The sequence below is a fragment of the Meriones unguiculatus genome, chromosome X (assembly GCF_030254825.1).
Source record: "Meriones unguiculatus strain TT.TT164.6M chromosome X, Bangor_MerUng_6.1, whole genome shotgun sequence".
NCBI lineage: Eukaryota > Metazoa > Chordata > Mammalia > Rodentia > Muridae > Meriones > Meriones unguiculatus.
The window spans coordinates 28,944,695-28,961,515 of record NC_083369.1 but is presented as its reverse complement, the minus strand read 5'-3'; the positions used below and the strand labels follow the sequence as shown (position 1 = coordinate 28,961,515).

The 16,821-nt window shown below is 40.0% G+C and overlaps 1 protein-coding gene across 1 annotated transcript in view; it reads right to left on the bottom strand.

Annotated features, from left to right (window-relative positions):
- Positions 1 to 16,821, bottom strand: part of LOC110543121 (transcription initiation factor TFIID subunit 1-like) — an 87,188-nt gene that overhangs the window by 15,758 nt on the left and 54,609 nt on the right. Inside the window, 2 exon segments of the mRNA XM_060375511.1 lie at positions 13,526 to 13,682; positions 14,713 to 14,838. Coding sequence (XP_060231494.1) covers positions 13,526 to 13,682; positions 14,713 to 14,838 — 283 coding nt within the window.

The following is a 16,821-nucleotide window of genomic DNA, read 5'->3' as shown; positions in this document are numbered from 1 at the left end:
AAGCAATCTACAAATTCAATGCAATCCCCATCAAAATAATAACACAATTCTTTAGAGAACATGAAAGAACAATTCATATGGAAAAATTTAAAAAATCCAGAATTACTAATATAATCCTGTACTATAGAAGATCTTCTGGAGATATCTCCATCCCTGATCTCAAGTTGTACTACTGAGCAACAGTAATAAGAACTGCATGGTACTGGCATAGAAACAGACTGGTAGATTAATAGAATCAAACAGAAGACCTAGGAATAAACCATAAACCTGTGGATAATTAATTTTTGACATAGAAGCCAAAACCATACAATGGAAAAAAGACAGCATCTTCAACAAATGGTGCTGGTCTAAATGGAGGTCTACATGTAGAGAAATGCAAATAGATCCATATTTCTCACCCTGCACAAAACTAAAGTCCAAGCGGATCAAAGACCTCAACATAAAACTAGACACACTAAACCTGTTAGAAGAAAAAGAAGGGAAGAGCCTTGACCTCATTGGCATAGGACACAACTTACTGAAGAGAACACAAACAGCACAGGCTCTAAGGTCAACAGTCAATAAATGGGACCTCATGAAACTGAAAAGCAAAGGATAATGTCATCAGAACAAAATGACAGCCTACAGAATGGAAAAGGAACTTTACCAACCCTAATTCTTTGCTAATATCTGGAATATATAAAGAACTCAAAAAGTTAAACACCAACATATTAAATAATCTAATTAAAACATGGGGTATAGCGCTAAACAGAATTCTCAATAGAGGAATACTGAATGGAGGAGAAACACTTAAAGAAATGCTCAACATCCTTAGTCATCAGGGAGATGCAAATCAAAAAGACCCTGGGATTTCACCTTACACCCATCCAAATGGCTAAGATAAATAACTCAAGTGACAATACATGCTGGAGAGGATATGGAGAAAGGGAATCCTCCCTTTATTGCTGGTGGGAATGTAAACTTGTATAACCACTTTGGAAATCAATCTGGTGCTTTTTGAGAAAATTAGGAATAGGAACACATCAAGATTCAGCTATACCACTCCTAGGCATATATCCAAAATATGCACAAGTATACAACAAGGACATTTGCTCACCATGTTTGTAGCTTTATTCATAACAGCCAGAATCTGGAAACAACTCAGATGTCCCTAAATGAAGGAATGGATGTAGATATTGTGGTACATCTACACAATGGAATACAATTCAGCAATTAAAAACAAGGAAATCATGAATTTAACAAGCAATTGGTGGGAACTAGAAAAGATCATCCTGAGTGAGGTAACCCAGAAGCAGAAAGACATACATGGTATATACTCACTCATAAGTGAATAAATAATAGTCATATAATATAGGATAATCATACTAAAATCTATACTCCTAAAGAACTTAAACAAGTAGAAGGACCCTAGAGAAGTTGCTTAATCCTTGGAAAGCAAATGGGATAGACATCGGAAGCAGGATAAAACAGGGAACAGGCCAGGAGCCTACCACAGAGGGCCTCTGAAAGACTCTACCCAGCAGGGTATTAAAGCAGATGCTGAGACTCATAGCCAAACTCTGGGCAGAGTACAGGGAATCTTATGAAAGAAGGGGGAGTTAGAAAGACCTGAAGGGGCCAGGAGTGCCACAAGGAGACCAAAAGAACCAAAAAATCTGGGTCCAGGGGTCTTTGCAAAGACTGATACTCCAACCAAGGACCATGCATGGAGATAACCTAGACCCCTTGCTCAGATGTAGCCCACGGCAGCTCAGCCTCCAAGTGGATTCCCTAGTAAGGGGAGCAGGGGTGTTTCTTTGATCCCCTCCCTCTGGGGAGAGTACCAGGCCACAGAGGAAGACAATGCAGCCAGTCCTGATGAGACCTGATAGGCTAGGTTCAGAAGGGGAGGAGGATCTCCCCTATTAGTGAACTGGGGGAGGGGCATGGGAGGAGAAGAGGAAGGGAGGGTGGGATTGGGAGGGGATGGGGGAGGGGCTACAGCTGTGATAGAAAGTGAATAAATTGTAATAACCAATCACTGATCTAACCCTGGTGGCAAATATCTGTAATCCTAGCATTTAGGATTAGCAGGAAGATTATTGAAAGTTTGAGGGCAGCTTTGGCTATTTGGTTTGTTCCAGGATAGCCTAATGCTATAAACAAAGTTCCTATCTCTCCTCAAGCCCAAAGATACTAAAATAAAATTACACAGTACTTCTCTTGTATATTAATGTACATTAACTCTCTGATGGAGCTCTAGCCAGCTCTAGATCCCCTTATTCTTGGTTATCATCACAAAAATCTTTACAAGAAAACCAGTAAGATGGCGAGATGGCTCCTTGGCTAAAACATTTAATGAGCAAACCAGACAATCTGACTTCATTCTCCAGAACACACACCAATGTGGAAAGAGAGGGACAACTCTTTCCACAAAGATGTCCTCTGACCTTCACACAGGAGTAGTATGCTTGTGCTCACACATAACATCACATACACAAACACAAAACAACAACAACAACAACAAAATACTGTTGCTAGGTGTGGAGGTACATTCCTTTAATCCCAGCACTGCAGAACAGGTAGAAATGAGTTCAAGCCTAGCTTGGTCTGCAGAGCAAGGTCTAGGATAGACAGAAACACTCTCCCAAAAAGCAAAAGCAAAACCAAACCAAAAACTACAAAACAAAACCAAATCAGACTAGCCGGAATACAAAGCAATTTTGAAGCCAGCCTGGGTTACCCTGTAAAGATTTATCTTAAAAAACAAACAAAAGAAACAAGCAAGCAAACAGAATAGTGCTGGGGAGATAGCTCTGGCAGTAAAAGCTCTTGCCATCATGAGGGCCTTAGTTTGGGTCCTGATAACCCATGTTTATTTCACTGGTGTTCTCTTTCTTGCTCACGTGTGAATGAGCATGCATACCAGACCATGCATGTGGAGGTCAGAGATAACTTTGGGGAGCAGTTTTTTCCTACCATGTAGGTGTCAGAGATTGATTTAGGTCCTCAGGCTTATCAGCAATCACTTTTACTCTCTGACAACCTGGCTGGTAAAAAAGCTAGGCACTGTGCAGAATGCCTTTAACTGAAATGATAGTGGAAAATAGGGTAGAGACAGGGAGATCAGTGAAATTTTTGGCCACCTAGTCTAGCTAAATCAGTGAGCTTCCAGTTCACTGAGGTGCCTTGTCTCAGAAAAATAATAGTGGGGCATGATTAGGTGAAAAAACCTGGTATTAATCTCTGGCCTCCATGTGACTTTTTACCTACAAGACTCCATCCCTCTCCCCCTGCCACCCCACCCAACAAATTAAAACTTAAACAGAAAGGTTTAGAGTCAAGAATGAACCCTGCCCATTCCATCTCAATCTGAGGTGTCAGCAGTTCAAAGGGTATATTGCTCATTAATTTTTATACTCTCTAAGTACATGAGCATAGACTAATATCCTCCTTTGCTCCTTAAATGAAATCAAACCCCGCCTATTTTATGACATATTTTCAAGGATATCTTTCCACACTAGTATATGTATTTTCCTTATTAACAACTGTGTAGTTTTTCCTTCTGTTGATTTTCTTTGTCCAACTTTCATGTGAATTATTAATACCATATTTTGTTACATTTTGTTATCTCAGAAGCCTGTTTTATTTTTTTATATATAAAGTTTTAATATTTATTTATTTATTATGTATACATAGTTCTTCCTGCATGCCATAAGAGGGCACCAGATCTCATTATGGATGGTTGTGAGCCACCGTGTGATTGCTGGAATTGAACTCAGGACATTTGGAAGAGCAGCTAGTACTCTTAACCTCTGAGCCATTTATCCAGCACACCTGTTATTTGCTAATGAGAGACACAAATGGGGTGAATCCAAATGGGAGGAGAAGTGGGGAGGCACTGGGAGGAGTAGAGGGAGAGAAAATATAAGCAGGACATATTGTTTGAGAAAAGGATCTATTTTTAATAAAATTTTCTCTTAAAAATAAATACAGAAAATAAAGAAGCCATTTTTCTTTAAAAAGTTTTTAATTGTAAGATCCTGCATGTGGGTGTGCCCATGAATGTGGGTGCTCAAAGCTTCAGATGGATACCAGGCATACCTTGGGTCTTCTTCAAGCGCAATACATACTCTTCACTGCTGAGCCATCCCTCCAATCCCCAAGGACATCTTCTGTCTAGTTCCTCAGTATCTCCCTAACTACTTTAATACTTCAAACTCCCATACCATTTCTACTTTTGTCACAAAGATGACCCTACCTAGTCCACAGAGGGAAAGAGACCTCTCAGGAGCTACATCAGAATTTTCTCTATGATAGCTAACAACCCTTTTCTATTTCCAACAAATAATTCCTTACTTTTTCTAAACCTTCCTATAGAGCTTTCCCTTCTAGCCTTACATAAGCATACTTTCATCCTGTCTTCCTCTCAGAACTTCTGCTCTTTCTGCTTTTACCTCCAAGATCCAGGATTACGGACATATGCCATTACATTTTATTTATTTGGTGCTCAAGATTGAACCCAGTGCCTTGTCTTTTCTAGGCGATCACTATCTCATGAACCCTAGGGACCCCTTTTTAATACACTGGTATTTCTAAATCTTCCATTCTGGATCTTAAGGTCCTTGTAATCAGAAACTATATGTTCTCTATTAGTTTTTAAACCCCCCTCTTTTTTTTTTTTTGGTTTTTCAGTTCAGGGGTTTTTACAATAAAATCTCGATTGTTTGATTTTACCAACATTCAGGAGCCATATGCTGAGGTGAAAGCCTGCTAGCTCAGAAGCAGAGAAAACAAACAGCTGACCTTCTAGAAGGAATGGCCCCTCTCCTACACAGTCTCAAACAATCACTTTCAAAGTGAATGTCCCTCCTTTCTGCTTCCTGTGTGTCTCTCTATCCATCCTCTTGACTCCTTCCTCTCTATGGATTTTTTTCTTAATAATCGTATGTTTACTTCCCATCAACTGGTTGCTTGCTCAGCCTCTTGACCTATGATTGTCCTATTTAATCCTGTTTACAATATTCAAGCAGAAAGCACTTGGATTAAAGGTGTGTGCTAAGGCGAGCCACACCACAATTAAAAACAGGTTTTTACAGAAAATACCAGTCTCAGGGTTCACAGTCTGATCAAATATCCTGCAACAGTCAGGGTTTCTCTGTGTAGCCCTGGCTATCCTGGAACTTGCTCTGCATACCAGGCTGGCCTCAAATCCAGAGATCTGCCTGGGATCAAAGAGAGGCATGTGCCACCACACCTAGCTATGTCTCAATCTGCTTTATAGAAGGAAGTGGTGCAATACAAACAGGCCATAAATTTGAGAGAAGGAGGGTTGGGAAGGGTTAGAGAAAGGAGATGGAGAGCAGAAATGATGCAATTATATTTTAATGAAAGATAAAATAAGTTTAAAAAATGGGCAATATAAAAATGAATATCATGTACCTATGTAATCTCCCAAGTCAAAATTCTAGAAACCCTTTCCAGTCTTCCTTTGTCCATCCCAAGTGCCAATTGGTAATGAAGTCCTATTGATCTTTCTGAAGATGTCTCAAATCCACCACCATCTCCCCATTTCAAAGGTACCACCGTACTTTAGGTTCCACCTTCCCATAGCTTGAGTTACATTTGGTCTCCCTCCAAACCACTCTCCACACTACTGTTTTATTGCAAAAATAATACATACTATAAAATTCAAATGATACAGGAATAAAAGTAGAACACTTAACTTCCAAATGAACCACTGCCTCTCCACTCCCATCCCCCAGAGGTTATCACTGTGAAAAATTCACGTATATTCTTCCATAGCTCTTCTTTTGCACATACAAATATATTGTTTGACTCAATTTCTGTCTTCCCTCAACATTCAGAAAATTTCTGAAACAATTCTAATGCACTCAAGATTATAATGCATTCATTTTCTTAAATATAAAATTCATTCCCTGGTATCAAATACAAATCTCTCTCTATTTCTCTCTTTCCTTTTTTTAGGCATTTTTGAGACAGATTTTCTCTGTTTAACAGCCCTGGCTGTCCTGGAACTCACTCTGTAGAACAGGCTGGCCTTGCCCTCAGAGATCAGCCTGCCTCTGCCTCTTGAGTGCTGGGACTAAAGGTGTGCACTACCATGCCTGGCTCAAATGCAAAGCTGTTGAAGATATGCTTCCTCTCTGTATTCTGGTGTCATGTCTATTCACTCCAGCATCCTTTTTGAAACAAGGCTGGCACAAACAAACAAGGAACACATTCTGTCATACCTAGACTGTGAATTTTCTCCTTCATGTTAACACCCTGCTGGACTTTTTGAGCTGGTACATTCCTACCAATAGATTCTCAGCAACCAACTTTTCAGGGGGCTTCTAGAGGACCTCTCTGCTTTTCCACACATGATCTCTTAATTTTTTCTTTATACTTTACAGCTATCTTCTTAAATGTGCTTGTCTAACAGTTCCATGATTTACTAACATGGTTTACATCTCCCTGCCCCAACTTGATTTAATCTTTGCACTCCAAGGATCTAAAAGAGTTCTAAGTAACATATCTGTTGGGATTTCATGATTTCTTTTCCTTTCTTTATTTTATTTTAGAGACAGTGTTTCTTTGTGTACTCCTGAAACTTGCTCTGTAGACGAGGCTGGCCTTGAACTCAAAGACATTTGCCTGCTTCTGCCTCCGAAGTGCTGGGATCAAAGGCATGCCCCACCACTGCCCAGTGGGATTCCATGATTTTAAGAACATTTACTGAGTAGCTACTTTGCACTGAACAATATCCTAAGCATAAAAAGAGACAAAACACAGTCTTTGCCCTAAGGAACTCACCACCTTCCTAATTTTTCCTAGGGTGGGGAGAGCACAGGCACATGGCCACCTATCTTTTGGAATACATAGGTTGTTTCAGAATTTATAGCCATGCCCCTGTAATCCGTTTAGGAACAAGGCATTGTATATCCAAGTAAGTCATACATGAGTAAGCAGTCTGTCCAATATGGTTGTATTTTAAATGTGGCACACAGCCAGCCTATTAGTATCTAATTCTCTATCCTAGAAGAGTTTTCATCTATTCCATCCTGCAAATTAGAAAGTGAAGTGGTGCCATGATTTTAACCAGGAGAAATAAATGTCATTAAAGGAGTGTAAGTGGGGAAGAGTGAGTCTGCTCTCTCTTCTTGGTAGTGGTTAGGAGAAAGTACTTGCTGCTCCAGAATTTGGAGAAATGATTACTATTTTATTCATTACTGAAGCTAAGGTGTGAATCTTGTAATGTCATTATTAGCCCCTATACACATATAAACAAGCTGGGGGGAAGGTAACTGACCTGGGCTGACTGAAGAGGCTTAAAGGAAGCCTCATTCATCAGAGTCCAAGTCACTGTCTCCAGCAATGGAGTGGAAATCCTCGCTGTCCTCCTCGTCCTCTGACAGGTGAACCTGACTTAGGACGCTGGGCCCAGAACGTTGCTCTTCCTCATCTTCTTCCTCCTCTGATACTTCATACCCCTGATGCCGCTGAAGCTTATATCCTGGGTAATCGACTTAGGATCAGGCTCCTCATAGCTCCCATAACTGAGAAGAGAAACAACATCTCAAGCTTGGGCATCAACCCCCAACTGATCATTTGCATGCTTTGCACTGTCAGGGAATGAGCCCATTTCAACCCCTCCCCATGGACACTAAAATAATAGGTTCTTGATTGTTTCATGTGCCCCTAAGAAAAAAAATGATCCCGTTCTATATACATGAGAACTTGAAATAAACTTCCCGACATTGACCAACACCTGCTACATGACCACAAATGTTGTCAAGCCCCAATGTTTCACTGGTACTTGGTTCCACTCACCTATGTATCCAAAATTGTTCAGCAGTCCTGAATAATCTCTCTAACGTACTTGAATCTATTATCTCTTTTCTATTCCTGCTGTCTGCTATCGCTTAGTCCTGTGTTAACTTGCCTGGCCTGCATTACTGAAATAAGTCTTCACAGCCCTATTATCGAGCTCCTTCAATTAATTCTTCACACTCCTGCGAGAGTATTCTATATTCCATTTATTCCAATTTTATTTCTGAAAAAAAGTCACAAATGCACATTCACTGTTAAAAAAATAGTACATACACTAGAAAAAAAGGGGGGATCAGCATTGTCTCTACCATGCAGAAATAATATTCCTACATATGACCTATTTATTCTATGCATTTTAGATACTAAATATTTCATATTTAGAAATAAAATGCTTGCCAGGAGTAGTGGCACATGCTTTAATCCCAGCCCTCGGGAGTAAGGACAGGTGGATCTCCAAGTTTGAGACTAGTCAGGTCTACATAACAAGTTCCAGGAAAGCCAGGGTTACACAGAGAAACCAGTCTTGAAATACACAAATAATTAATTGAACAAACTTGAAAAAATAAAAGTAAAGTGTTTATTCTTTAGAAATTGGCTATAATAAACACCCTTCTGTGTCAATACAGTCTACAGCATTATTCTCTGGGTGGTTTTATTTATTTATTTTTTTGAGACATAGTCTCAATAGTCAGTTCAGTCTAGCCTCTAATTTGTGATTCTCCTGTCTCATCCTCCCAAGTGCAATGATTAATGTGCCAGAGTTAACAGCTGCATGCTATTCTGATATATGGCTATAACATGACTTATTTAATAGCTCTCACTAATACATTTAGCTGTTTCTGATTTCTCTCACTATTGGAAAAAAATGAGCCAGGGCTGGAAAGATGGCTCAGAGGTTAGAATCACTAGGCTGCTCTTCCAGAGGTCCTGAGTTCAATTCCCACCAACCACATGATGGCTCATAACCATCTACAATGAGATCTGGTGCCTCTCCTGGTGTTGCAGGCATATGTGTAGTCAGAACACTGTAAATAAATAGTAAATAAGTATTTTTTTTTAATGGAAGAAACAAAGAGCTGTGATAAAATCTTTGTACATCTTTTACGTTTGCTCGAGACAGGTTCTCCAATTGTAGATCTGGCAATCCTGGAACTGGCTTTGTAGACCAGGCTGCCCCAGAACTCATAGTGATCAGCCTCCTAGAGTGCTAGGTTAAAGGGTTTGTACCATCACATCTGTCTATGACCTGGAGGGGATAAGAACTCCACAAAGAGAGCAACAGAACCAAAATATCTGGGCCCAGAGTTCTTTCCTGAGGCTCATACTCCAACCATGGACCATGCATGGAACTAACCTACAACCCCTGCTAACCTAGAACCCCTGCTCAGATATAGCCCATGGCAGTTCAGTATTCAAGAGGGCTTCCTAAGTAAGGAGAACAAGGGACTGTCTCTGACATGAACTGATTGGCCTGCTCTTTGATCACCTTCCCCAGAGGGGCAAGAAGCCTTACCATGCCACAGAAGAAACTAATGCAACTAGTCCTGATGATACCTGATAAGCTAGGGTCAAATGGAAAGGGAAGAGGACCTCCTCTATCAGTGGACTTGGAGAAGGGTAGGGAGGAGATGAGGGAGGGAGGGTGGGATTGGGAGGGAATAAGGGAGGGGGCTACAGCTGGGATACAAAGTGAATCCACTGTAATTAATACAAAAAATTAAAATTAAAATTAAAAAATATAATACATTTCCCAACTGGTAACTGCTGGAAGGAGTGAAAGCTGCATATGCTTTCCCGAACCCAAATCAGCTACCTAATTAATGGTGCCACGTAAATGGATTGTTCTAAGATTTAAAAATAATACATGGGTTCTAATAAACTAATGGCATAATTAAACACAGGCAAATCTCCAAGATGATCAATCCATAAAATCAGCAATGTTCCATAAAGACAGACAGTCCTGATGAGACCTAGGGTCAGATGGAAGGGGAGGAGGTCGCTCCTATCAGTGGACTTGGAGAGGGGCAGGGAGGAGATGAGGGAGGGAGGGTGGGATTGGGAGAGGATGAGGGAGGGGGCTACAGCTGGGATACAAAGTAAATATACTATAATTAATATAAAAATGAATAAACAAAAATTTTTAAAAAGTGATATAAAGGTTGGAGATTAGGGTAAGGAGGGAAAGATTACTCTCCTGTTATGCCTCAGCAATAGGGTTCTTATGGTCCAAATACAAAGTGATTCATGCAAATGTATCTATGACATAACTGCATAACTCTCATGCCATGGCTCCTCCATGGTTGGGAAAATAAAGTGTGTTCCTGACCCCCCCAAAAAAGTGTTCACATAAGACAATTTCCTAAATGTGGTATTTTAGAACCAAAGGGGGTACACATTGAAAGAATTTTTTTTTATAGTGATAAAACTGTTCTATTTCTCTCCCACACACCCTAACTATGTAAATATTACCCACCATTTGGGAATGTCTTTTTTCCTTATATCCTTTCCAAAAATGGTCAACAACTTGATAGGTAAGAAGCTATATCACATTGTTTACCATACTTACTTGATTATTAGAGAAGCTATAAAATATAGTTATTAGCCATTTGAATTTATGAATTTCTTAGCTCACAATCTTCTTTCGTTGTTTTTTTTTCTTTAGTTGTTTTTTGTTTTGTTTGTGACAAGGTTTTTCTGTGTAGCCCTGGCTATCCTGGACTGGCTTCATAGACCAGGCTGGCCTCCCTCAAACTCACAGAGATCTACATGCCTCTGTCTCCCAAGTGCTGGGATTAAAGGTGTGTGCTATAGCACCTGGCTAGCTCACATCTTTGTGTGTGTGTGTGTGTGTGTGTGTGTGTGTGTGTGTGTGTTTTGCTAGCTCACATCTTTTATCCTAAAACACATCTTTGTGTTTTAGGGCACATAGAGCAATCTTTCAAAAACACAGAGCAGATCAAACATTCTTCTCACTCAATGTCTTCCCACAACATTTGGGCCCTTCACAATTTGGTTCTTAACTACTTTTTGAAAAATTCTTAATTACTTTTTCGAGTCATTTCCACCACATGGATCAATAAAGAGCTCTGGTCTACTTGTATTCTTTAAATGTGTCCCATAGGGGCTCACAGAGTCTGAACCATCAGCCAGGAAGCTTAGATGGAACTGACCTAGGCCTTTCGCACATGTAAGAGTTGTGTAGCTTGGGACTCCTAACAGCAGGAGCGGAGGCTGTCTTGACTCTGTTGCCTGCTTCTGGAATCCTTTCCCCCCTCTACTGGGCTGCCTCATCTAGCCTCAATAGGAGAGGATGTGCCTAGTTTTACTGTAACTTCCTAAGCCAGGGCTGGTTGATATCTGTGGGCAGCCTCCTTTTTCTCAAGAGAAACAGCAGACTGGGGTGGAGGGGAAGTAGGGGACAGGGAGGGGTATGTAAAGTAAATAAATAAGTAGTTATACAGTATCTCATACCTCTGGGTTGTCACAATGCCATTCTGAGCCTCTGGGATACCTTATGCTTCTTACCCTATAGAACTATTGTTCAGATTTGACTCAGTTTCCTTCTTTAATCAGCTTCCCTCCCCACCCTCCTCCATGCCCCAGAGGAACCCTATAGTTGCCTGTCATGTCCCTCATGATACACTACTACTGCCTGTTAGCCTGTTTCATAGTTCCTGATAGGCAGAAGTCCTTGAAGGAAGGAATCCCATATTTTACTTGTGTTTTCCTTGTGATAAATTATTGCAGGATGAATAAATAAAAGATTTTATCCATTTGCTGGCAAGATGGACTGCCTGTGCAGTAAATACAACATATTTAAAACCAACATCATTTTCCCATCCTTTCTGTTTTTCTTCTTTCCTCATGGAAATTCTATTATTTATCAGACTTAACTCCCAAATTCAACTGAGTACCACTGTTATCTTTTCCCTATGCCCTTAAAAGTAATCTAACTTCCAATTTGATGTTATTTTCTCTTCCTTTTTGTTTTTGTTTGTTTGTTTGTTAGAGACAGTGTCTTACGTAGCCTTGGCTGCTTTGAACTCATCCTACAGCTGAGGATTATCTTTAATCCCTATCTTCCTACCTCTACCTTGAAAGTGTGCATAGGTGAGCAACACCACACCCAGAGGTTTTGTTTGTTTTAGAGAAGACTGAAATACATAGCCCAAGTTTGGGAGGGAGGCACAGGGTTTTACTGGCCTGGATCTCACACCATGCACACCAGGCTGGCCTCAAATTCAAAGGTCCACCTGCCTCTTCTTAGGCATACACCACCACACCTGCCTTGCCTTAAATTTAAGATCCTAAGTCAATGTAGGGGAACATGCCTGTAAACTCTGAGGCAGGAAGATCATGAGTTCCAGGACAGCCGGTCGGTACATAGTGAAAATTTATTTCAAAAACATACATATATTGTGTATGTGTCTATGTGTACAAAGAAATAAAAATAAAGCTAATAACTGCAAGGAATTGAAAGACATAAAATTTGTAAAAATCCAGAGTCCATAATAATATTAAAGCAATGAGGAAAACAACAATTTTGAGACCATGCTAAATAACTCATACATAAAACTTCAGTTTCACAATAAAGAGAAAACCACTGGTGGGTACCACAATTCAGATTATGAATGTTGCTCTTTTCCATGGTAAGACAATCTGCCAGAGCCCACATTGTGGTTGAATCATATAAGATTGATGGACTAGGGGTATGTAACAGAGCTACAGTGCCTAGCATGTATGAGATAGTATGTTCAAAATAGCAAAACCAAAACAAGACCTAGAGAAAAAAAAAGGGAATTCTTTTTTCTTAAGATTTATTTAAGGAAGGAGACAGGAGCCTACTACAGAGAACCTCTGAAAGACTCTACCCAGCAGGGTATCAAAGCAGATGCTGAGACTCATAGCCAAACTTTGGGCAGAGTGTAGGGAATCTTATGAAAGAAGAAGGAGACAGAAAGACCTGGAGTGGACAGGAGCTCCATAAGGAGACCAACAGAAGCAAGAAATCTGTGCTTAGGGTTTTTTTCTGAAATTGATACTCAAACCAAGGACCATTCATGGAGATAACTTGGACCCCCTGTACAGAGGTAGCCCCTGGCAGTTCAGTATCCAAGTTCCCTAATATGGGGAGCAGGGGCTGTATCTGACATGAACTCAATGGCCGGCTCTTTGATCACCTCCACCTGAGGGGAAAGCAGCATGGCCAGGCCATAGAGGAAGACTATGAGAGAGTCCTCATGAGACCTGATAGGCTAGGGTCAGATGGAAGGGGAGGAGGTCCTCCATTATCAGTGGAATGGGGAAGGGATATGGGAGGAGATTAGGGAGGGAGGGTGGGGGGGAGGAGACAAGGGTAGGGCTACAGCTGGGATACAAAGTGAATAAATTGTAATAAAATTATATTTTAAAAAGATTTATTTATTTATTTATTATGTACACAGTGTTCTGCCTGCATGCCAGAAGAGGGCACCAGACCTCACTAGAGATGGCTGTGAGTCACCATATGGTTGTTCATCTTCACTTCTCCTAAGGCTAATGGACATGATCATCCAATGAATGTGTGTTCAGTACTCTTGGGTCTATGACTAGGACTCCAATAAAAGAGATAACTTTTTTATAGTAGCACATGATAAATAGCAAACAATTTCCTATTCAGTCCTGAGATACAACACTAAGGTATATAAAACATAAGTAAAGGAGCAAGACTCACCAAAGAAAGGGTTATATTCTTCTACATCACTCCCAGCACCTTCCTCATCATCTTCTCCTTCAGACATGAACAAATCTTCATACAAGACACTGCCTTGGGGTTTTGGTACAGTTCCTTCCTCTTCATCTGCAAGACCACCATCTCTGTCTTCCCCTTCCTAAACAAGTCCAGGTGGCAGTCCAGTCACTAAGAGACCAGCATACCTTCTTTCCCCCACATCCCATTTACTGCCTCACAAGAATTAAATAATTGTAGTGAATGGATTTGTCTAGCTCATTTCAAGGATTAAAGTCAGAATGAGACTCACTATAGAAAGACTATGATATCACCTTGGAATTTGGCCTGCCCTCCATGACTAGGGCTCCTATCATATAAATGTATAATGTAACCATAAGCTTTCTGTAAGCATACTCATAGGGGCTAGAGACTTAGGTTTCCCATCCTCCTCCTCCTTCTCCTCCTCCTCCTCATACCCTTCAATATCTCCACCAGAGTCTTCCTCACCTAGCCTATCCTGGCCCTGTAGAATCTGAGTAAGGTACACAAATAGCGCATCATTGAGGGATGTGCCTGTAGGAGTTAACCAAGGGTTCTTTACACAGTACAGATGTACTGCCCTGATATCCATGCCACCTCCACTGCTAGAGCAGGATGTTTACACAGCCCAAGGCATGTGCATTTTCCCAGTCATTCTGTGGAAATAACAGATAGGGCAAGACAAACTAAAGAACAGGAAAGTTTTTGGTATACTCTTAACCGTCATCAGAAGGAAATGTTTCCTTTATAACACAAACTTTTGAGATAGAAATTCCTTCTGGATTTTGTACTCTCTTATGAAACCTTCAGAGTATGTATAGTTTTAGCTGAGAATTATGTTTTGATAGTTCTAGAAAAGTATACTTAAAATTATGCATATTTTAATTTCGTTTATACCACAAAACAGGACACCAGTGGTTGTGAACCCTGTCTCTGATGGCAGCTGGCCTTTCTAGTCAGTCACATATTAGGCTGCTCTGATGCCTCAAATACTTTCCCTGAAGGTCTCTTGTGCTTAAGCCACATTTCAAAGCCTTGTTTGCAGGGCTAAAGGATACAGCTATCCTTCGTGTATGCACGGTATCAGCCCAGCCCTCCACATTCACCCACCAGGCAGACCACCTATCTTGCAAAGAAAAATAACATCCTACCTGCATTAACTGCTTTTCTGAAATAGCACTGAGAATATCAAAGACAGACACATTGCACTAATCTTGATAAATAGAAGTATCTTGAGAAACACTGAGAGATGTGCTGTTATCATACAAGTCAGGAGGCTGTGGCATAAAAGATAGAACTTAGCTTCTACCAAGGAAAAGGCTAGAAGAAATACAAAGAATTCTTTATAACATTCACTGAAGAAAAGGGACATGCAAGACAACCCAGTAAAAGAGGAAACACAGGCTGGTATAACTCTGTAGACAATTCTTTAGACTCCTATGAATAATATACTCTAGCGGACTGGCATCTAGCTTATATGTTCAAAAATTAAGTAGAAATGCATAAAGCTTAGGAACAATTTTATGAAGTAACAGCCCCAATGCTCAGTAACCTACTTTCTTCTTCTAAGCCTTGCCTTGCTGTTTTTAAGCTCAGGGATTCATATTAGTAATAGTTTTACTGACTTAGAGACATGTAAGGAAACTGGATAAAGGAATTTAAATTTCAACAAGAGAATGGAATGGTTTGACAGTTCATGAGCTTGTAGACAATGCTTCAGAGCAAAATGATATAGGAAAGAAAATCATGGGCTTTGGAGTAAACAGCCATGGATTGAGTCTTGGCTCTGCCATAATTAACCACCCTGTTTTCATGAACTGTGAGACATGGATATAATATCTACCTCACATGGTTGCAGTGAGAATTAAGAGCTATGTGTACTCTATACCTGGTACTCAATAAATGAGAGCTTTCCTCTTATCATCCCTGAAAAGAGCAGAGATTTAGCAAATGGATTCTAATCAATCAAAAGAGGGACTAGGTAAATCATTATTGAAGTGATGATAATAAGAAAAATAATATTCATCAATTTTACTTTAAAGTATATTTACAGAGATAAACACAAATACCAGATATATGGAAAACCTCAAAATATTCAGTGGTGAATGTTATCAAAGATGGAATTGAGAAGAAGCACCATACCTGTTATTTATTTATTAAAATTTTCTTTTAAAAAGGATTTTATATATTAATTTTTAAAAATTATGTGGTTGGATGGGACTAGAGTAATGACTCAGAGGTTAAGAGATCTGGCTTTTCTTGTAAAGGCCCTGAGTTCAACTCCCAGCAACTACAAGGTGGTTCTCAACCATCTATGATGAGATCTGATGCCTTCTGGCTAGCAGGCACACATGCAGGCAGAATATTGTAGAAATAATAAATAAATAAATAAATAAACGAACAAACAAATAAATCTTAAAAAAAAAAACAAAACCTTACGTGGTCCTGCCATGGTGGTGCACGCCTTTAATCCCAGCACTGGGAGGCAGAGGCAGGAGGATCCCTGTGAGTTTGAAGACACCCTGATCTCCACAGTGAGTTCCAGGACAGCCAAGGCTACACAGAAAAACCTTGCCGTAAAACAATCATGTATATATGTGAATGTCTGAGTGTGAGTTTGTGCATGTGAGTACAGTGTATGTAGAGGCCAGAAAAAGGTGTCAGAATCTCTAGATGTGGAGTTAAGACGGCAAGCCACAAAACGTGGCTGCTGGAAACCAAAGTCAGGTCTTCTGAAAGAGTAGCAAGCATTCTTAACTGACTGAACCATCTCTCCAGCCCCATCTTCTAATAGTCCCTAACCATAGTAATACTTTGATTAAAAAATAATAAACTTGCTCATGAGCAAAGAACAGTAGAACAAGCCTTTATTCCAAGCACCAGAAAAGTTCAATCAGGAAGAACACAAAATTAAGGCCAGTTTGGACCACAAAGCTAGACCCCGTCTCAAAGAAATAAATGCACAACCACATATGTGCTGCTCTGTAAACAAGCATGAAAACAAGATTAACTGAGAAAATCAGAGTTTCCAGAATAAAGGCAAAACAGATTCCAAAACATTAGCACACAGATAAACTTCCTCCAAATTTTAAAATATAGTATGAAAAGAGGATTGTGGGAAACTGTAAAATGAATAACTTGAAAGTATTGAACTCAGTGCAAGCTCAGCAGAGATAACCAGATACAAATACATTAGTGACTGACACCATTTGGAAGTTGAAAACTAACACGATTACTGCTGTGCTTCCATACAATCAAAA